Raw genomic sequence first — 21468 nt, forward strand, 5'->3', positions numbered from 1 at the left:
CTTTATTTTATTCTAAAAGGGGATGAGGGAGAAGCACACATATACATATAACCACCCAGAGCTTTAGGATAAAATAAGTAAAAATATTGGTCATATGAGTTTCTCCCTCATAAAAAGGAAGAAAAAAATACAGACATTTGCTGATCAAAAAGGGCTTGTTTGTTTGTTTGTTTACTTTTGCTAATCTTTAAAAATTCTTAATACATTGCTTGTGGGCTTCATCTTTCACTTTAATGCAGAGTTAACCCTTGAAATTCATTAATTGCCTTTATATTGCATTAAATGATGCAATCAATTCAGTCTCACTATTCTACACTTTTATCTCTGCTATAAAAAAGCTCTATTAGCTTTACTTGGCTCAAAACCAATACAGTGAACTACCCTTAATTATTAATAATCTGTTTCCCCTCCAATAAAACTTTTTGGACCTTTACTACAGTAGGATGATATATTTATTTAGTGTGTAGGGTTCAGAGCAATACAGTGCACTCTCTCTGGGAAAGAATCCAAAAATAACTATCTACTTGATATCAACCCAAGGGATTTCCTCAGGGAATGGGAGTATCATTTCAGGGCAGATCATCAGTGGTTTAGGAGAATTAGACAAATTTGTGTCTGGGGAGCAGATGCCTCAGGGTTTGTAAATGTGTGAGAGAACCTTTCCCCCCTCGGTCACCAGTTCAGGTCCATCCAGCACAGCAGTGACTGGAAGCTATTAAACATCTAATGAACTTCTGGGGCCTCCTGAAACAGGGAGTGAGATTCCTAACAGACACTTGCTAACATCTGAGAGCTGCTCCTACCCAAGCTGCAGCCCCAACAGCAATACATAGACACAGAAACTGGATGGAGTGAAGAACATTTCATCTGCTAAAGGCAGTAAGCAGGCGGCTTTAGCTTTACTGCTGGCACGTTATTGTTCTTTAAAAGAAAGAAAATTATGTATTATAAAGCACTGTGTTATGTAACCTTTCCTCACAAATGCCATCAGAAGGGCCCAGAAACCTTACAAACCCACATTTGCAATGTCTCGGGCCTTGGAGAAGATAAAGGAGTAAAGAAAGATTTGTTTTCATAGTTAGAGGCCAGTTCTGGGAGTCCTGGGACTCTTGAACTGCTACATGCTGCACATCCAGCTTTTGGGCAGGTCTGTTAGGAGAAAGAGGAGACAAATGCTGAGCATTACAACCACAAACCACAGCTGTTGATGGGAATTGGCAGGAGACCAGGGAATGCTGGGAAGCATAGATGGCCTGCAGCAGAAGGTAGGGCTGAGCAGGGCTCTCTGGCACTTGAAGCTTTTTTATTCATCTCCTGGTGCTTTTCCATCCTGGCATCTGGTTCCTGTGACAGTGCAAGGGAGGGACAGTATGGTGCAATTTTATGGTATGTTCTCCTGGGCTATGTTGGCATGTCCTTGGGTAAACATGCCTCGCCTGAGGCTCAGCTCACTGGGCCCCTGGGTTCAGATGATTGCAGTGCTTTAGTTTGCTGATAGCTCTGTCCAGTTGTCTCCGTATTTCATTTGAGGAGGAGGGGGTCGAGACCTGCCAACTGTCCTCCTGCTCCTCAGAACAGAGCCATGGTGAGGGCAGAGATGAGCTGTGGCAAAGCCCTGTCCATCAGCAGAGCTGCCACCAGGAGAGCATGTGATGGGGCTCATAGCTCTGTGGTCCAGCTGGAGCCAGGCTTTGTGCCACAAGACCTTGGATGTACCCTGGTGCTCTCATTTCCTTGCACCCTTTTGAGTGGAAGATTTTCGGGGGTCTCTCTATCCACTCATATGTTACATGACTAAACTGTACCCAAATTCAGGCACAGGCTTCTGAATAGTGTAGTAATTTAGGCTGCAAAGAGCATGCAAGTTTAAATGTCTGAAAAAGGAGGAGGAAAAAAAAAGAGGAAGGTTTCTGTAATGGGATCTGCTGCTCACCCATTTTTGTTACCAGCATGTGCAAATCTTGCTATTCCGGTCCATTATATTCAACAGTCTTATGCTCAGTGGCAGGTGAAATGTCATACCTCGGGGTAAATTTTCACTGCAGTAGGCAGAGAATTTGTCCTTTAAACACCCTTAGTATTAATGGGACATTGATCCAGCAATTTAAACTCCAAGAGATACAAATGTCTCATGTGGGACCATTTTCAAATGTGTTGACATTTTGATTCACAAAATAAGATACTTTTAGAAACAAATGCAAATTCATTTCATTCTAGATTTGAGGTCAGCTGGATACTGGAAGAGAAATGTGCAATGAATGTTTAGTATGCTCATCAACTATCTTTTAATCTCTGTTCACTCAAGGGATAAAAATTACATCAGAGAGAGTAAGGACAATTTCTAAAGTTCTCTGTATTAACTAGTGTATCTTCTCATGGGGCTGGAACCTAAATTCACCTACTGCACTTTTAATATTAGTGTCTAGGGCAAAAGGAGGCTCTGGAACAAGGGACTGAATTTCAGTGACCTCTGAAAATATGTCTTTCACACAATCTGATGTGCTTTCATCTCCAAAGGGTTCTGATCCTGCTGAGATCCACTGGGGAAATTGTCAGTGTTTTATCGATGTCAGTGAAATTTGCAGGATTGGAGCCCAACAAAATAGTGCAGGAAAGAAAACAAAACAAAGTAAAAACATACCAAGAGGAGGTAGCTAAATTTGTTCCCAGGCCAATGCTCTGCCTGCTCTTCCAGCTCAGAAACTATTCAGCAATTATGAGAAGGATGATCTAAACAAATATTTAGAACACACCCACAACTGGCTGACAGGGAGTGAGCAGGTCAAACCTTGAGGGAACACAGCAAAGCCTGAATGTTGGTTTCAGCTCCATCCTGCAGAAGAGGGTAAAGCAGATATGGGGCAACTTTGGAGGAAGACCAGCTTGGCAAGTTGGTGGGTTGGAGTTGGGTGTGAACTATCACCTCCTGCCCTCGAACCAAGGATTGGGGGGCACTGCCGTGGCTGCAGGCAGGGCACTGGGGGCAGAAACATGGCTCACTCCCTCCTGTCTCTCTGGGCTTGAGCAGGTGGGACGGCTCCCATCAGAGGGGAGTGAAAGGGGATCTGCTCCCTGTGCTGAACCCCAGCAGGCTGGCTCTGGTTTCCCCCAGAAGCAAGGACACCTGTAACCCCCCAGAGCTCTCCCAGTAGCAGGGCTGATGAGAGGCTGAGGCATGCAGGACACATGGGTAGTAATGTGGATGGTGTGTGTGCTATTATTCCGCAGGGGATTTCACAGGAAGCCCATGGCTCCTCTCAAGTGGACATGAGCATCCCCTGTTGCAGAAACCCCAGCTGGTGAATGTCACCTGACGGGGAACATGAGGACTCGGATCATCTCATGCATGAGGAACTAGGGGAGGAGAACAAACACAGGGGAAGTTCCTCACCAAAGTCCCCCTGCAGAGCAGCCTCTGCTCTTCCCCTTCCCCTGCAGGGCTGGTGCTGACAGGGTTGCAGTTCTGGGAGCCACTGTCCAGGGGAAGTTACACCAATTTGGGCACTGACTGAGAACACAACTTCCCTTGCAGACACTTGTACAGCAGTGCCCAACAGAGCTAAGAGGAAGAGGAAAAGCCCAGACACTGTGCAACATGCAAATAACTATATTCAGGTCTATGAAAACTTCCCAGGAACAGCTCCAAACCCATGCAGCACTGGGCAATGTGCTGATAGGGCATGATCTGTTTGGTGGCCTTGGATCAGATGGTCATCTCCAAGGGCTCTGGATAGGGGCTCCAGCCTGCCAGCGGGCTCAGTGGGCACTCAAGGTTATCAGGATCAGTGCTCTATATGCTCACTTGAACATAGTGTTGTCCTTCTGGGTCCCTGCTCTCCTTTCTTGCTTCCTCAAACTGACTGGCATCTGCAGGAGGAAGAATTTACTGCTCCTGTGCCAGCTATGTGATCTCCTGAGAGCCCTGTGCAAAAGCACGTGGGGTGACACAGTCCCCAGACAGGTGACCTTTCCACAGAACAAGAGTTCTGAGTACATCCACCAAGTATTTCTCACATCAGGTACTTTAGTTTAAAACAACAACAAAAAAAAAGATGACAGACCAAACAGAACCTCAACAAGTTTAAAAGACCTTTTCTTCTGGTATAAACAGCAGCTACAAGTCCTAGATGCATTTGTACCTCAATGCAAAAATGTATTTTAGAGGTGTTGTGATTCATGTTATGTCCAGGCAAACAGGTAGCAGTAGGCCTAGAATGGGTGCAAGTGGACCTAAAGCAGGTTTTGCTCATAAATGCAATTATAGTAACACCAGTAACCAGGCTATATCAGCTATGGATCCTCAGCACAAGAAGTCCTGGTATAAGATTTGCAACTTGGAGGCACTCCTAAAACCCTCTCCTTTCAAGGCAGTAATCCTGGAAAAGAAACATGGTCCCAGTCCTCAAATAGAGATGGGAGTGGCTTCTTCATTCACATTTGAGGGATTCCAGGAGGCCATGGCCAGTGATATCTGTGATCCTCAGAGTGCACTGACAGGAGGACACTAACATGTACAGTAAATATTTCTTAATGTTTCAATGTAAGCAGGATGCTTGACATACCCACTAAAGCACAGAAGATGGTATTTGGTCATCAGCAAGCCCTTCAGTGAGAGTTAGGATTCACAGGCAGGAGCACCTGCTCTCCTCAGTTCTGGGATTGTCAGAAGTCTCCTGGGAATCGGGCTCCTAGTTTTTAATCTATGAGTTTTGTTGACTGATTCAGACAAACCACCATGGAAGCCCAAATCATCCCTAGAGCTTGCAGACCACAGAGACACTCCCCATCACACTCTGTCCCCGTGTCTCTGTCAAGACACAGAGTTGGTGGAACATAAATCATGCATCACATAGCTGTCCACTGCCAGGAGCATGATGCTGGATGAGGCCTGCAGAGACAGCTTCCAGTTGTTTCTCCGTGGGATAGTTCAGAGGAGGTATAACCCAGGGAAACAAGTCAGTCCAGGTCTTCTGTGGCTTTTCCCATTTGGGGATGGTCCCTGTCCCTTGCCTGAAGCAGTGTGGGCACTTCACAAGCCTCCACTACAATCCCTGCCAGGGCTTTCTGGGCAGCAGCGAGCCTGATGCAGTCCACCCTCCCTGGTTTTGCACTGTGCATGCTGTGGTTGGGAGCAAGGTGCAAGGAGTGTGAATCCAGCCCTGCCACCCACGGTGAAGTTCAGCAGCCACCCCTGGTCACTAAGAGCCAAACCAGAGCCTCTCTGGTGCTGTTACAGGAGGGAGGTCCCCAGTTTCACCGCACTGGAGCAACGCCAGCCCTTTGAGTAAACTTTTCAAAGCTGCATTAAGGCATTGTTTAATTTTGATTTCCAAGTGACCTCTGATTCCTCTGGATATGCAAGGGGGGAAGAACATTCACTCCCAGGAGTTTGACTTAGGCAGTAGGCACAGGGCCTAGCACAGCAGGTCCCAGGGAAGTGTGGGGAGAGGTGAAGGCTCTTGCTGTTCTCCCTCCCTCAAACACATCACCCCACCAGTCTGTTGCACACTTTACCTTGCACCAATAAACCTGCAGCATGGGTCATGCTGTGAATGAAAACAACACCAGGGTGTGAGATGAAAAATAGTCTGCAAAGAACCAAACCACCCGAGAGTTATTCTTGTCAGGTAAATAATTCAGTAACTGGTTTTTACTGCAGCCCTGTTAACAGAAACACAATTACAGAAGAGGAAAGTAAACCACAGCTGGGAAGAGAAAACAAGTGTCTCGGGGGCTCCTATCTCACCGAGGAAATGGTGGGTGGATCCGGGCCCCAGCATGGGACTCAGGCCACATCCAGGGCTCTGAAAACAAGTGACCTTGGCATGATGCATCCAAAGCTGCACTCACAGCAGTTGAGAAAAGAAAGAAGTGTGGTAAAAATGCTCTGGCTGTTGCTAACACTTCACAGTGCTGAAAGTAGCACTCAGTATTGGCACAAGGTTAGTGGTATCTGCACAGCTTTCTGCTAACTGGTGACTGAGCCCTGCGGGGAGGCGAAGCTGCAAGGACAGGAGTGGGACAAGGCGAAGGAAGTGTGAGCTGCAAACCTCTGCTTGCCTTGCTCAGCATCAGATGAATGTTAATTCTCTGCCGGTTTGCACAGACACAGACAGGCCTGTTCCTACTAATTTTAGCCCTTACCTAATTTAAAACTACAGACATGTTATTTTCAGCATGGTATTTTTTCCTCTTTTTAACAGGTTGTAAGCTGCCAGATGCACTCCTTGTGGTTAAGAAATTGGCACTGTCCAAGGAGAGGTGAGAAACCTTTTGTTAAAAATAAAAGGCAGACAGAACAAAATTACACATTAAAACTTGGAGCTATCACAAGTGCCACCTCAGCTGCCTGTGCTTTGCTGAGAGCCTCTGGCCAGGCTGCACAGTGGTGTGGAGATGCACCTTCCTCAAACCTCAGAGTTCCCAGCCCAGCATGCCCAGCTGTCTGCCAGCTGTGCACACACAGAGGTTGTGCTGTGCCCCATCATGAGCACACAATAAAACCATCTGCACTCCCCACCTTCACTCCCTCCACCCATACACCCACCCTGCTTACATGCCTTTGGTCCTGCTGCCCAAAAATACACCTGCACCCAGACCTCCTCTCCCTGCCACTGCACCTTTCCCTGACATGGGCAAGCACCTTGTCCTTCCTCTGCTCCTCCCCTCACAGCAGGATCTGTCACCCATCTCCCGCAGAGGTGAACGGTAGATGAAGTGCTGAGGTAGATGAAGTGCTGAGCCTGCCCGCAGTGGGAGGTAACCCTGTGCTAGATGGGTATGAAAAAGTGGTGAAATGAGGAAACATTTGTGAGAGGAAGTGAGTGGGTGGAGGGAAAAGTCTGGAGTGAACAAAAATCAACAAATAACACATTGAAACTTGAGCTCTGAGTGCTCAGGGTGGGTAAAAGCACACTGAAATAAAAAAAAAAAAAAAAAGAACACACAAATTACTACCAGAATGAAAGTATTCTATGCTAACATACACCTAATGTATGCTAGGGAACAAAGCACTGAAAATAAAGAGGAGGCTCAAAATGAAGATGTCTTGAGATCTAATGCCTTAACAGCAGCACAGGTAGCTCCAGTGAGGGTGAGAAAGGGAGGCCGCAGATCATGCACATGCATTTTACTGGATCTCAAAGTCCAAATGGATTGATGGTCTCACTAACCAGACATGGATTTTAGCAGTTGTCCACACACTGCGTGCCCCTGTAAATTTTAATTTAGTACATTCAAATAAAGCATTTGAAGGATAATATAAAAAAAAATCATACAGCTATTTCTAGAACAATCAAAATGGAAGCCCAGCTCTGTTGCTTCTCATACAGCAGTAGTCTCTTAGGCATGATTTTTCCCTGACAGATGTAGCAGTGCAGGGACCTAGGAGTACAGTTCCTAGTTTTTCAGCCTATTACATGTGTATTCCTGACCTGTAAACCTTTCCTTCCTTCTCTAGTCTTGCAGAGCAAGATTGACAGTGCTGTTTTCAGCAGTACACCAAAAAAGGTCTTGTTTTTTCTCCTTACAGGACAACAAACTTGGCCCAAAGGGGCTGTACCAGAAGCCAGCCAGTTTTGCCCTGTGAGAATCAGCCCACGCAACCACAGCTCCCACTGGTGAGAAGTTATTCAGACAAGTCCCTCCTCTAACCACTCACCCAGTGAGTTGGCTTCATCCAAGCTGCTGCCATGGTCATGCAAAATGAACAACAGACAGGTAAACAGCTATTATGGCACGCACAGAAAACTGTCCTGTTTTAGTTGCATCTTATTCCTTCCCACATGTTTCAAACCAGCCTGCTCCACAGGGATCCTCAGAAGAGGTTCCCTTCACACGTAGTAAGACTGCTTATACCCCTTCCATATTTAAAAGAATAACAAGAGTGACCTGAGAGTTGTATTATTCCCAGACTTGTCAGTGGAGGAGCCCAATGCACTGGCTCGGCGTGACACGGCTCCTCTGGGGCTGCGCGAGCGGGCGCTCGTGGAGAGCGGCACTGCATCCGTGCCACGGGTTACGATGATTGCTGCTGACAGCTTCTTCATGGTATCACAACAAATTAGGTCACAGATTAGATTTTCGTAGCACAGATTACAACTTGTGTCTACATCTTTTTCTTAAATAGAGAGAGTTGTGGCCAGGAGGTTTGACCTCGAGATTGGGAACAAGGCAGATGCTTGGGATTGGGGGGGGTTCTATTTCTCAGCTGAGACAAAGACTGTCTTAGCAAAACTCAAACAAAATGCCTTGTTTTCTGCTGTAGGCAGAAGACTTGTTTTGTTTTTTTTTTCCCCTTTCTATCCAGCAAGCCTTTGAGAAATGAGTTTGTCCACTGGATACCCTGGGGTAGATCAATCATAGAGCATCGTTGCAAAAGAGATAGGAAACCCAGCTCTAGAAAGAAATTTTAGGAGAAATTAATTTTTATGATAGAAAAGCAGCTTGCGTCGCCTGAAAAACTGCTGGGAATGAAAACCAAAGCTACCTATTAGACTTATCCCACCTATTACCACAAGGTCACACATACACTCAGTTTGAGCATCTCTAGTGCAGAAAGACCTCAAGGGAATAAATTCATGTGTGTAGTATTTGTTTTAAAATACACCCAGCAAGGACAGTAATACCAAAAAAAGTACCAAAAAAAAAAAAAAAAAAAGAAATTCCAAGCTATATCAAGCTCCACACAGAGCAGCACAGAACAAAGGTTTCCAACAGCTGAGTAACTGCAGACACTGTGCAAAGTGCTTCCTACCCACTGCGAGATACAGCCCTGCTGCAGATTTGAAAACCAGCTCCAGCAACTGTGTTCCAGCAGACTGTCAGGGCTGTGTTCTGCTCCCAGCCACCTCCTCCCTCAAAGCTGAGCTGCTGCAGGGGAGAGAAGGCTCCTGGGAGCCAGTGAGCTGGATTCAGCTCCCTGTGGAGCCATGCAGGTCTGCATGGGGGCAGTGATTCAGCTGATAAGCAGGCTTTCAGCCATGATAAGCACTAAATGAAAACCTAAAGCAGACGATCAGGAGGACAGGTCTTGGTCTGAACTAACCTCAGAGACAAGTCTTTCTAAGTCAGGGTAGAGAGAGCAATGCAGGAATGACCTTCAGCTTGCAGAAGCAGTCCTGACACCACAATGGAATCACCTTTGTGCTTGGGTAGCCCAGAGAGCTACACTGGCTCTCTGTGGAGCAGGTACCTACTCAACCAGAGCAGGTCTGCTTATACCTGGTCCCTAATCAAGCCCCTGAGGCTGTCTGCAGCCAGAGGACACAGCCTGTCTTCCTGTTCCAGGGCAGCAAGAGGAGCACACGAGGCTGTGCCTGTGCCCTATCTGCAGGTTTAGACAGGCTGGTGCTCAGCACCCTCCCCTCGGCCCCACACCAGCCCAGCTGCCAACACTGCTGGCCTGAATCATCGCCTGTGCCTCCAGCTCCGAAACAACCTCGCACGTCACTTCAGCAGTTTTTCACAGGAAATATGCTTTTACTTTCAAAATACTCTGGGCCTTGTTCTCTCCAACAAGCACAGGAAGTATCTCAAATACCAGTCTTTATTTTTGTGAGCCACCGCGTATCCTCTGATACCTTTGAGTACAAAGAAATAAATAGGAGTTGAGACTGGCTGTGCCCTGCCATGCTCAGAGGCAGTATTAATGTTTTTAAACTCCCCCCAGTGCATCAGCCTCTCCCAGTGCTCTTGCTGGGCACACTCACATTTAGAGGCACAGAATGAGGCCTAACAATTTTTTCCTCAAGCCTGAGCTGTGCTGATTATTGAAAATCCATCACACACACTCTTTGCTGAGCAGTCTGAACTATCGATCTCAGTTACAGAAAAGGATGCTCTGGACTTTATTGGAATTGTCTTTAAAAGTCCTGTTGGTACAACTGTTCTACTGGATGCTGAGTGCTTCCTAGTCTCCCTGCAGAGCAGTGCCTCAGAGCTGCTCTAAAGCTCCTTCATGCCAGGGGCTCCTGCTGAGCCATGGAGGAAACCACACCACTGACCCTGGGAATGCAAGCAGTGACAGCTGCCAGAGATGCACTGGTGAGGCCCCTGGCCTGAGCAGCGCTCCCAGAGAGCAAGAGCCAGCAGCAGGTAGGGACTGCTGTCTGCAACAGCAGCTGGAGAGCATCCTGCTGCCTGGACAGGCACAGGCTCCTGATCCCTGCTGAGCAGGGAACCCAGCAGGAGCCATGCAGCCAAATGCTGCCGCTGTCTAAGGCAAGATGACCCTGAGCAGAGCCAAGCACTGAAATGACTCGGGGTGTCTGTGTGCACCTGAGAGAGCCCTTCAGAGCACATGTAGGCACCACGAACACTCCCCAACTCCCCACAGCATCCGTTCTCTCCTCCTCAGCTTCAAAGAGGCAGGCAGCAGCCATTGCCCACCTTGTTTTCTGAGTCCAAGCTCTGAAACAAAGAGGACACTAAAGTTCCACCAAAATCCCACATCTCTTCAAAGCACTTCTCAGTTTGGGGTGCAGATGCAGGGTTTTCTTTGTTTGAATAAAAAAAGAAAAGGCCTTTCTACTCTTTTAATTACATACCTAACAAAACACTGGATAAGCATCATCCTCATGGCTTTTTGGGTCTGAAATTAAAGAATGTATACATTTTTACATATATTAAAAATGGTTATTAGGAATAAGAATTCATTTTTAAATGGCAAAAGGGTAACTCTGCTCCAAACCATACAGCCAGGCAATCTTCACTGTTTAGGGGCTGTTCTGTGCTAGTCTGTTTCAGCACTAACCATTTTGAAACTCTACAGCTTGCTCAAGAGAGGGGTAGTTTTCACACAGAGTCATGATCACAACCACACCACCGTTCCTGCCCAATGAGGAAGTACCAGATCCCCCAAAGCAGAAGTGCTCACCCTCTCGCCAGCCAGTCCAGCACATTTCTGCCTGCTGGGCTGAACTTTTAGGTGCAATATTTGCATGAACGAGGACGAATAATAAGTCTTGGGCCTGGCACCCAGCATCTGTACAAAAAGCCTCCATGTAACACGGTCAGTGCTGCTCCCAGCCCAGGACAGCCACACACAGCCCCATGGCACACAGGACCAAGCCGTGGCTTCCTCCTGAGGCCGGCCAGCCCGGCGTGCTGCTGCTCGGCTTCACCCCGGCAGTGACTGGAGATGGTGTGCCTTGGTGTGAGGGCTGTCACCGCTCGCTGGATCCGCCACGTCCGTGCCTGGACCCAGGGCACACAGGGCCCCCCGTGCCCGGCCTGTCACCCCTCGCAGCCGGAGCAGACCCGCCCGGCCCGGGCGGCCTCGCAGTCCCCGTGCCCTGAGGGAAGCAGAGCTCGGCCGCCCCGCTGCTCCCTCCGCGGCCCCACAGACCACCCGGCGCCGCGGGAGGCGCCCGGGAAGGTGCGGGGCTGCCCGGGCGGTGCTGAGCATCCTCTGCGGGGCTGCGCCTTCCCGCCTGGGGATGGGGGACAGCGGGGCGGGGGCTGCCCCGGCTCCTTCCCGGCTCCTCTCCGCCCCGCGGCTCCCCACGGGCGCCCACCCCACAGCTCCGCTCCGGCTCCTCAGGCGATCCCCATCTCCCTCTCGCTCCCGCTGGGCCGCCCCTCGCCGCTGCCTCCGCGCCCCGCTCCGCCCGCCCGGGGGGCGCGGGCAGCCCTTACCTGGGCACGGGCGCAGCCTCGTCCCTCCGGCTGCCGGCGGCGTCACGGCCGCAGGTTGTGGCTGCGGGCGGCGGTGCCGCATCGATATAAAAGGAAGCGGCGCGGGGGGAGGGAGAGGCGGCCCCGGCACCTTCGCCGCGCCCGGCCCCGATCCCCGGGCCCCTCACAAGCTCCCTCCCCGCCGCCCCCGGGACAGCGGCCGCGGCTCCCCGGGCAGCCCCCGCGGGCCGGCGGCACTCGCGGGGTGCTCACCCCGCCGGGCGGGGGTGAAGGATGGGGGACAGTCAGAGCCTTCGCATCAGCCCCCACATCCTCCCCGCGGGGCCAGGAGAGACCCTTCGTGAGGAGCCAGATATGGCCCTGCCCTCACGGGCTGCGCACACAGCACAGCGGAGCACGGGCAAGGCTCTGCAGCCATGGGAAGGGAGCACCTTGCAGGCTTCAAATGTGTGTGACAAAACCAGCCATCTCCACCAGTCTCCTGGCTGCAGGCTTTGCTGGAGCTGCCCTGGCCCGAGCAGCACCTGGGGCTGAGGGCTTGTGCCCAGGGAAGGAGCGACATCCTGGGACGGGGCTGCTGGCAAACCCACATGCAGGCGGTGGACCCTGCTGTGGTCAAGGCCTGGTTATCCAGCCTGGCGGCCCAGCCACTTCAGTGAGACATTGTCTGTAAGACTAGCTTTGGAGGATCAAAGAAAAAACTCATCAAGGCCTAATTTCTTCTTCAAACCCCAAGAGCTCCTTCCATCTCTAGAGCTACACCCTGAGTCCAGAACAGTTGTGACATCTCTGAGGCACCTTGTTCTGTCTCTTCTTCATCTTCTCCATCCTGTTGACAATTGATGACATCTTGGTTGCAGGAGGAGTGAGGGTCCCCCCAGGACACGGCCTCTCCATCTGCTCCTCAGCAACAGATGCTGTTGTTCTCCTGCACCATCAATCCCTTTCAGGAAGGGACAGGGATTAGGTGTTGTTAACATGTCTTAAGGTAATTTCTCTAAATGGCATTTTGCTTCCCAGCTTTACCCTCAGTTGCTGGTGGGGGGCTGTGATGCTTCGGTTCACTCTGCAGCCCCCAAGGCCTAGGTCTTACCACAGTGGCTACAAGTCCTGTCTTTTGCCCAAAGGAGATGGAGACGTGGGCAGCAGTGAGGCTGGGGTGCAGAGAAGTCCCATAGGTATTGGGACCCCTATGCAGAAGTACTTCATTCGGTGCCTTTGTTTACATTCCACCAGGCAAGCAGCTAAAGCTGGGGATCATGGACACAGCAGGTTCCTGGTCTACAGACAGAGGGAAGTGGTGACCCCTGGCAGCCCCCATCTAAATAAACGTTACCAGGGGTTACATTTTGCATGAAAAACATTTAGGTGGAACACTGCCATGGGCAAATGAGAGGAACAAATTCTGCTCTCAAGGGTTTTAAGAGAGGGGTTTTCCACCTCCAAATTTTTTTTTTTTTTTCTTTTTTTTTTTTTTTTTTTTTTCCCCTCTTAAATGTCTTTACATCATGGCAGGGAAGGGGGAACAGGAGCTTTTCTGCTGGACCCACCAGCATCTCATCCAGACAAACCTGTCTGGAAACATAAGTGCCAAGTTAAAGGATGGTCTGTCCCTAAGCAAGGTGACTGTTCCAGATCTGCTTCAAGGAGGAAGTGGGGGTGCCAGAACCACATCTAAGGGTGGCTCTGGCTCCTCTGTGAGGCTGCAGCCAGAGATTGCTCTGGCAGGGCAGCAGCACCTCCTTGCTTACAGCCAAATGTGGAGGAACGGGCCCTGCTGCTCCTTCTCAGGGCCCAGCAATTACAGCAGCTACTTCAATGCTGACCAGGTGGTCTCTCTCTCCTGCTGCCCTCCCACCCCAAGTGTTGTTTGCGAAGATCTTGCTGCTTCTCCTGGACAAGGAACTTTCACTTCACAGAGGTTTGCATTTCCTTGATCTCTCAGGTGAGTATATGGCCAGCCTAGAGGCAGTGCTCACAGGAGAGCTGCTGATTCCTTGTGATTAATCTTCACAATGTGATTAATCCATCAACAATGGAGTCATTTATATTCTTTCACAGGTGTCCAAGCTGTGGTTTGTGATGGCCTCTATCCCCTGCTCTTCTCACATCACTACCTTGTAGAGCTCAGATCTGTTTCTATACTCTGCCAAGTCTTAGAACTCCTCATCTTCCAGCATCACTTGGTGTCAAGTTCACTTCAGGTGAAGAGGTTTCCTGCTCTCCAGATGTCCACACTGCCAAATGTTCCTTTTAAGCAGCTCTGTGCACCCTATCAAGGCAAGTTTAGCATTTGTTCTCCTGTTTCTTTCTGCAGAGCCTGGTCCAGTTCCTGTAGGGAGAACAGAGTGAGGAGTATCCTGGATCACCAATCTGGCCTTCATCCCTATGCTTCTATCCAGAGGTCAAAACTACTGAAGAGATCCTGAAATTGCTCCACAAGGCTTTTTTTTCCAGCTCCTGGGTTGGTTTCCACACAATAAAAAAGTCTCAGCTAAGTGAGAGCATGTGGCTGGCTGCAGCTCACTTACTGGTCAGCTGCCTGGGGCTCTGGCTTTCCTGCCTACAGTTGTTAAAGTGGGACTAGAGCTCTGAATTGAGACCCTACAGGGAATAAAGGGAAGGCATTTGGATATGCAGATCTGGAGCCACAGATGGGAAAAGATGCCAAATAGACAAATTATTACAGACAGTAGAACCTTTACTTATCTGGAAAAAAACGTCTGCTTTGTCTTTGAGGTGTCTAAAGCAGCAAGTGGCCGCTGGTGTCAGGTCATTAAGGAAATCTGCAGGCTCCAACAGAAAACCACAATAAACCCCTGCTTAATCACCAAACAGCTGCTGACCTCTTTGGTGCACATTCAGCTCAAGGTGCCTTGTCTTTCCTTCAATCTGAAGTTCAGGCGCATATTTCAGTCCTTTCTGATACCTATTTTATTTACAGACTAAGAACCCCACCTCAGAGGGACTGTTGACATCTACTGTAGCAGGGATGTGAGAGCAGGGAGAGATGAAAAACATTACTAAAATAGGTTTAAGAGCAACTTAAGCTTGTAAATTTGCAGGCAGAGGGACTAAGTTATTCCTGGAGCATTCCCTGAGGAAAAGACTGGGGATATTATTTAGTTATCAAAAAACAAAGCCTAATGCTACTGTTTTGAAGTGAACAAAGTTAAATACAAGAAACAACCTCTAATACAGCCATTCTAGTTGTGTTTGACTGCCCAGAGTTGATTTATCTACTCAATGGGACTGCAAGAGAGAAATCAGATTCATAATTTCTGGTGGTAGCTAGGCACAAAATTATTTTCAAGCCTTGGGGGAAAAAAAATCCCACGTGGAAATGGACCTAGTCCCACACAGCATTTCAGAGAAGAGCAAAAAGCACAAGGGGAAGGGATTTTTCTGATCAGACACTACAAGAAGCAAGGTCAAACTGGTAGGAACAGCATTAATAGAGTCAACACTGGATTTAAAGTTCCAGGTAGGCTGGAAAACATCCTTTAGGTGGTGCAGAAAATGACCCATCAGCTTCCCCTCTGCTCTGACAGCTTAGCAGATGTGACAGCTGTCACAAACTTTCCTCCCTGCCCCCACCATTACAAAAGGAGTGGAGCAGACATCCGCCTTGCTGCTGCCGGGAGGATCTGTTCTGTAATTTACAGAGGAACAAGGCAGAGCCTGTACCATGACACACTATCGTTTTTACTGTTCCCGAGCAGCAGCTGACCAGAACCAGCCAAGACGTGCAGGTTTTGTGCCTGCTGCAGCTCGGGGGGGTCAGCTTAAGCACGAGTTGACAAACAGCACTTAGCTTATCTCAAGAAGAAACCCGAGCATACCCCTCAGCAGATGACAGAGCTGTAAATCTTGTTATGTGTAGCCCTAAAAGTATCATTAAGACAACTTAGAATAGTTAGTTTGTATTAGATAAGAAAAATGTTGTCTTGCAGCTATGCAGAGGAAAACATCTTACAGTTGTGTGTGCATTTTGCATCCACCTGAAAAGCCTCCAGCTATTTCAGAAGGGCTAAAGGGTTTAATAAAAGCATCCCCAAGAGCCTTAAATCTTAAGGTGAGAAGCTCTCTGAAGAATGTAAGGCCTGAAGCTGAACTTTATTTACTTATAGACATTTGCTCCTCTGTCTAGTTCTGGTTTCATGGCACAGGAAGGTTTCCAGTCCAGGGTGTGAGTGGCATGAAAGTATGTAACAGTGTGGAGCATGGGAAAATGAAGTTGTTTTCTATGCATACTCAGGTGAACTATCACACAGAACCAGAGAGTTCTGGGGAGGGGAAGCACCTGAAAATAAATCAGATTTATATAGCTGAACTGTTTGGTTTTTGTTGTGCAGTGGGAAGCTATTTTGAGTTTCATTCTTTAGTATTTAATATTTGCACCACTGTCACTAGTATAGACTGCCAATTTTCTGTTTAACTGTGAACTTTAGGTTTGCCAGGAGAAGGGTAAGGAAACTTTGAACAACAAGGAGTTCTCTGGGCATATATTTGTCTTGTTCTCTGCTGCTCCAAACAGTATATGAGATATCCACCTCAATTTTGACTTAGGAAAAGAAATCAATACATGTCACTGAAGAACACGTAATACAAGTAGGACAGAGAACAGAGGCTGTTGGAATCAATGTCTCTCTGAGTGCTGTTGTCTGAAATACTGTGACACAGTAGAAATTGAGAAAGAGCACATTTAACTAGACTGATTCTCCTGCCCCATATCCATATTTCCCCACTCCAACCCCCCCATGTTGAGCCTACGTAGATTTGAAAGCTCCAAACAAAGCAAGCAGGATGTCCTGTGACGGTGGGACATCACACCAGTGCCACAACCCAGCCTGAAGAAGCTCTCACCACAGCAGTCTCCTGAGCCCTGTGCTGTGGCAGCTACTGTTCTTGATACAAACCAGATCTGATAGCTCCACACTCCAGCTTTTCCTCTGGCTAAAGGATGTTCTCGTTGCTTTCTAGCAATTTCAAGTGACTTGTTCATTTTGGAGTAGCTTTGACAGGAATGGGTCTTAAATGAGAAACATCCAAGAACTGAGTCAGGGATGGGGGAAAAATAACCTCTGCAAGCTGGGTCAGGCCTGAAATTCTCAGCAATGAAGTCACTCCATCCAGGAAAGATTAGTACTGCTCTAGTTGGTGTGAGAGCTGCTGTTGGGCTGGGAGGTCCTGCCCACAGACAGGGTTTGTGAATGGCTCCTTCAGCCCCACGGGCTGCTGTGGAAACAACACAGAGGGGGCTGGGAGCCCACAGAGCCTGCTGAGGCCAGAGAGAAAGCAATCGAAACTCATGGACAAAACAAGTGGTTTGATGCTAACTTTAGTAAGTAAAGTTTTCCAGATAAAGGCAGTTGCATCCATATTTAACAGCTGTTAAAGAGATACACATTTAATTATATGAGGAGTGCTTTATATTCAAGAGAAAACATTTGAAGTGTCTTAATTCTACCTGTTTGGAATCCAGACTTTCTCCCTAGAAGATATTCCAGTTGACAAAAAGGGCCTTGTTCAGATATCTGGGATCAACTGAATACATTTATTTAAAAGCAATTTTAAATATTAAAAAAGTAGAAATTAACACATACAGTACTCAAAAACTGTCACATTAAATACATGTGAATAGACATGTGTACTGATGTTTTACCTTAACATTCAATGAGAAGTCAAGATTTTAACTAGTGGCATGACCAGATCTGATTTCTGTACACGTTGATGTACTATGTAATAAAAAAATAAATAGCAACTGTTGTTCAACAGTAAATAAGACATCATCTGCAGAGCAAACTTCCCCCTCTGGGGGCACCTTCCCCTGCCCCTCCCCCCAACCCTTTATCAGCTAATTTTCCATAAAGATTTAGACTTTCCAAATACTATGTCATATACAAAATTGCAGACAGTGGCTCATTGAGTTCAAATATAATACTGTACTTAAACTCAATCAATATCATACATTTTCAGATTTCTTATGACCCACAATAAGCCAGAATAAACAGAACTATTGTTCCTTATGGAACTAATTTAATTTTATAAAATGCATATGTATACTATTTTAAAGAGCGTAGAAAAGAATAGACATTTGACTCTACATAATTTTACATGCCTAGGTTTTCTTTATATGATTTGCATTTATCAGTTTATTTCAAGATCACTTAAAAATACAATTGACCACAAAAGTGAATAGGTTTTGTTCTTTAATGCAACTTAAAACATTGTAGTAATGGATAAAATGGAATGCTAAATAAATGCTAAACCTGACTTCCTTTCCATAAAAACAGAATAAAGTCTGAAATACTGGAGCTGGTAATACTGAAGATTAGATGCCAGCAGGCTCTCTCACTCATTGCATATTTTTTTTTTAATTTTTTAAAAATAAATGATAAAACCATTAATAGCTGATAAATGTTTTGCATTTTTTTTCATGTGGGATTTAGACAGATATTTGTTTCTAAATTAACCACAAACAGAATTAAATATTCACTGACTACAGTCTTGTAAAACTGTATTAGAAATGAAAGTCCTCAGAAAGTCTGAGATATGCTTTTATGAAATGAAAATCTTTCCATGCAGCCAAGACAATCTGCTTTGAAATAGCAGCACTAGGTACTGAAGCCAAAATAACATTTAAAGCAAGTAATACAAAACTACATATGAAAATCATGGAACCTGCTACAGACAAACCATGGGAAAAACACAACCGCATGATGTTTCAAAAGATGAAAAATTATGTTGGAAGTGACACGGGAAATTAAAGTTTCCAGTAATACATTGAAGTGTTTTCTGGCAATGCAACTTTATACCAACTTTCAAAAACCTCAGGTCAAATGCAGCCTTCCAAAGATTTTTGTGACCATATGTCTGTTACTTTGTGCTTTGGGTTACGACCATTACATCTTACAGCTTGGTGAACTCCATGAAAACCAGCCTTATCCTTGTGATCTGAGATCTTTCATTACCAGCTTGATCAAATGCACGAGAGGTCATCTTAGCTTCCACTTTTTAGAGCATTAAAAGTAATTTAAATTTATCCTTATATCACCACTTAAAAAAATTATTTTAGGTAACTAACTTTTAGCAAGGTTGAAGACAGAGGAAAAAAATCCACAAAATCATTTTTCAAAGAGCCAATTTAGCTATAAACAAATACTGCTGCAAGCTCACATTAACCTGAATAGCAATTAAGTTAAAATGTTCTTTTCCTCAAATGTAGCTATATGACTACAGTACTACTTTTGTACAAAGGCAGGTTTCAAGTAAGCATCTAAATGCATGCACAATGTCAACAGTTAAACATTTGCTAGAAGTCCTTGGTTATTAAGAATTCAGTGAAAGAAACCAGCAAATTTCACACATATCTACTAAAGAACAATATGACTAATTTTCATTAAAGTAAGTTTTCAAATGAAATAAATTTGTAACTTTTTATAGTGAGGTAATATCACAGGGGAACTGCAATCACAGTTTGGCATAGGTCCACATAATATAAACATGAAATGCTGTATGCACACTGTAAAACATTACTGTTATCTGTAAAGTCAGTGAATATTTGTCTTCATAATTACACTTAACTGAGCACTATATTAAATAAATATCGAAGTGGGTTTCATAGCTGTAAACTGCATACACTTATGAACTGCAGACTGATCTTTAAATTGTCCAAAACCATTCACTCGTTCTAACTTTCTGCTAATTGTATATTGAGAATACCAGGTTATTAGGAACAGTCATTTCTGTACAGTTACGTGGGTGACAGAGACCACCTATGTTGGAAAGCTGGCAGTCCACACGTGTGGGACAGCACGGACAGAGATGGAAGTGCTAAATGCCCAGGATGGCTTCAACAAACCCAATAAGGCGTGCCAGGTTCCAAGGCTACCATAATACTGGCAAAGGCAGAATAACACAGTATATTTACAATACATATAATTCAACCTCATGAGGTGAAACTTAAATGAATTCTTAATTTGTAACAGCAGCTATATATACAATTGTGCACAGGATTACAGGGAGGCAGCAGCGTTCGCTTTTGCTAAAAAGCCCGTCTTGCATGAAGAATGTGCAATGCTCAAGTTTAGGATTTGTTTGTTTTGACTAGTCTGACAGAATGTGCACAAAGGACACTGGAAACACCCCTTTCCTCTCTGGCTGTCCTTCGATGTGGCCAATCTGCAACACAGGAGAAGAAGGTACATATATACATATATGTATAGATGTGCATTGTACACACAGACTTCACAGACTGCATTCATTCAACTGCTCACAGAGCCTCTAGAACCTCTTGCACAGTCTGAAGCAGACATTAGTTAACATTTGAATTTATGTAAAGGAACAAAATGAAATTGCACAAGCATATTATAAATAAGACAAATTAAGCCAATTAAATCTCAAGAGAACAAAACTATTTTTTTAGTAAACTTAACATACATCACTGAATTTCAAGAACTTCACTGAAACAAGAAGCCTGAGTTTCTTCTGTCTAATAGACAGATTTTCACTAACATCCCTACAAACCACTTATCTCAGTTAAGTGAATAAATCCTGAACATCTCACTGAAGGGAATTGTCTGCTATATTTGTGAAGTTACTTATGATAATCTGCATGTTTCACGTAAGGTGATAAAAGCCCAGCTGTTTTCTCATTGAATTATAAACACTAGTATGCACCTAATGATTTAGGTGCATACTAGTGTTTATAACAAATCACAGTGTTGTCTGATTAAGCTACAAGTACCTACATCTTCTGCATAATGATTATTTATAAAGAAATAGCTAATAAACTTATTCAAAGACATTAAAAATAACGGAATATTTTATATGAAATTTCCTTGTTTAAAATACATAATTATAAACAACTGTTGAATAGCACTGGAGCAGCAGCCTTGACTGACTACATAACCCTCTTCTCACCCTGCTCAATGCTGCTCACTACTTTCAGAATAATGGTGTACCTTCCTTCCTCTTCCACAAGCTTACAAAATGGGAAGGGGAAACATATAGGGCTGGCCATTTCCTCTTGGAGAGCCAAAGTTTTGAAGCATATGAGTCAACAGCCCTTGTTTCCCTTCTCAGAAACACTCAGACTGGGGCGCTTCGTGGAACTTGCTGGACATGTCCCCAAGGGGCTTAAAAAGCCACTTCACAAAACAGATCCAGCAGGGAATGCAGCAGTAATCAGGGACTAGGAGATATGGGCAACACAGACACACTTTTCACTGGGCACTGCTCTTTTGGTATCAGCTTTGCAGTTGAGAATCTTCCACACTTAAATGATGAGTGAGAGAAAAACGTAGCTGGAAACAAAACAGCAAAGGTTGTGCTGCACTTAGATTAGGATATCACAGGCAGCATTACAATTAGGATTTGTTTTAGTCAAATGAAATCTGTCTCATTATCCACAGTAATAATTCTTTGGCAGTGAAATATGATGTAGCAGGGCTTTAAGGACATGAGCTGGATTGAAAGGCAGGAGCCTTCACGTGGGGTTGACAAAAACCTGGTGTTAGCACTTGAACAATGTGCAGTCCGTAACAGGGGGAGTACGGTATGAAAAAGGAGCATAAGAGGGAAGAAGGGAAAGAATATGTTATCTGCCTCTCATCTAAGAAGAAAACTACCAGCTTATAGCATCAATTGCAAACTATTCTTTAGATTTCCAGCAACCCCTGTAGGTATAACTAAACATTTTGGGTGAACTGAAGATAGTTACACATCTCCTTTTCATGGAGGGTATAAATTTGTTACATGGAGTAAGAATCACCACTTCTTCCCTTAATGACAGGCTATGTGCATTACAGAGAGGGACATGGGTAAATA

At 45.8% G+C, this 21468-nt stretch overlaps 2 protein-coding genes and 2 long non-coding RNA genes across 10 annotated transcripts in view; 2 read left to right on the forward strand and 2 right to left on the reverse strand.

Moving 5' to 3' along the window:
* Positions 1–11783, reverse strand: part of CYRIB (CYFIP related Rac1 interactor B) — a 94991-nt gene extending 83208 nt beyond the window's left edge. For 2 of the 4 annotated variants that reach the window (XM_064397117.1, XM_064397097.1), the window contains exon 1: positions 11638–11783. The gene's annotated coding sequence lies outside the window, so the exon portion shown is untranslated. The remainder of the gene's footprint in view (positions 1–11637) is intronic. The other 2 variants (XM_064397075.1, XM_064397134.1) reach the window with 2 other exon arrangements.
* LOC135290067 (uncharacterized) lies at positions 852–7773 on the forward strand. The gene is made up of 3 exons (XR_010352787.1): positions 852–1265; positions 6204–6261; positions 7532–7773. It is a non-coding gene; the product is annotated as an uncharacterized LOC135290067 (long non-coding RNA).
* A 304-nt stretch (positions 11784–12087) lies between the features above and the next one.
* LOC135285172 (uncharacterized) lies at positions 12088–17488 on the forward strand. Its single transcript, XR_010350146.1, has 3 exons — positions 12088–13582; positions 13699–13841; positions 13955–17488. It is a non-coding gene; the product is annotated as an uncharacterized LOC135285172 (long non-coding RNA).
* The window catches only part of ASAP1 (ArfGAP with SH3 domain, ankyrin repeat and PH domain 1), a 144056-nt gene continuing 139761 nt past the window's right edge, over positions 17174–21468 (reverse strand). For all 4 annotated transcript variants that reach the window (XM_064397184.1, XM_064397158.1, XM_064397175.1 and 1 more), the window contains one exon: positions 17174–19821. In XM_064397184.1, the coding sequence (XP_064253254.1) occupies positions 19747–19821 (75 nt within the window). In that variant the 3' untranslated portion in view covers positions 17174–19746. The remainder of the gene's footprint in view (positions 19822–21468) is intronic.

The sequence above is a fragment of the Passer domesticus genome, chromosome 1 (genome assembly GCF_036417665.1).
Source record: "Passer domesticus isolate bPasDom1 chromosome 1, bPasDom1.hap1, whole genome shotgun sequence".
Lineage (NCBI taxonomy): Eukaryota > Metazoa > Chordata > Aves > Passeriformes > Passeridae > Passer > Passer domesticus.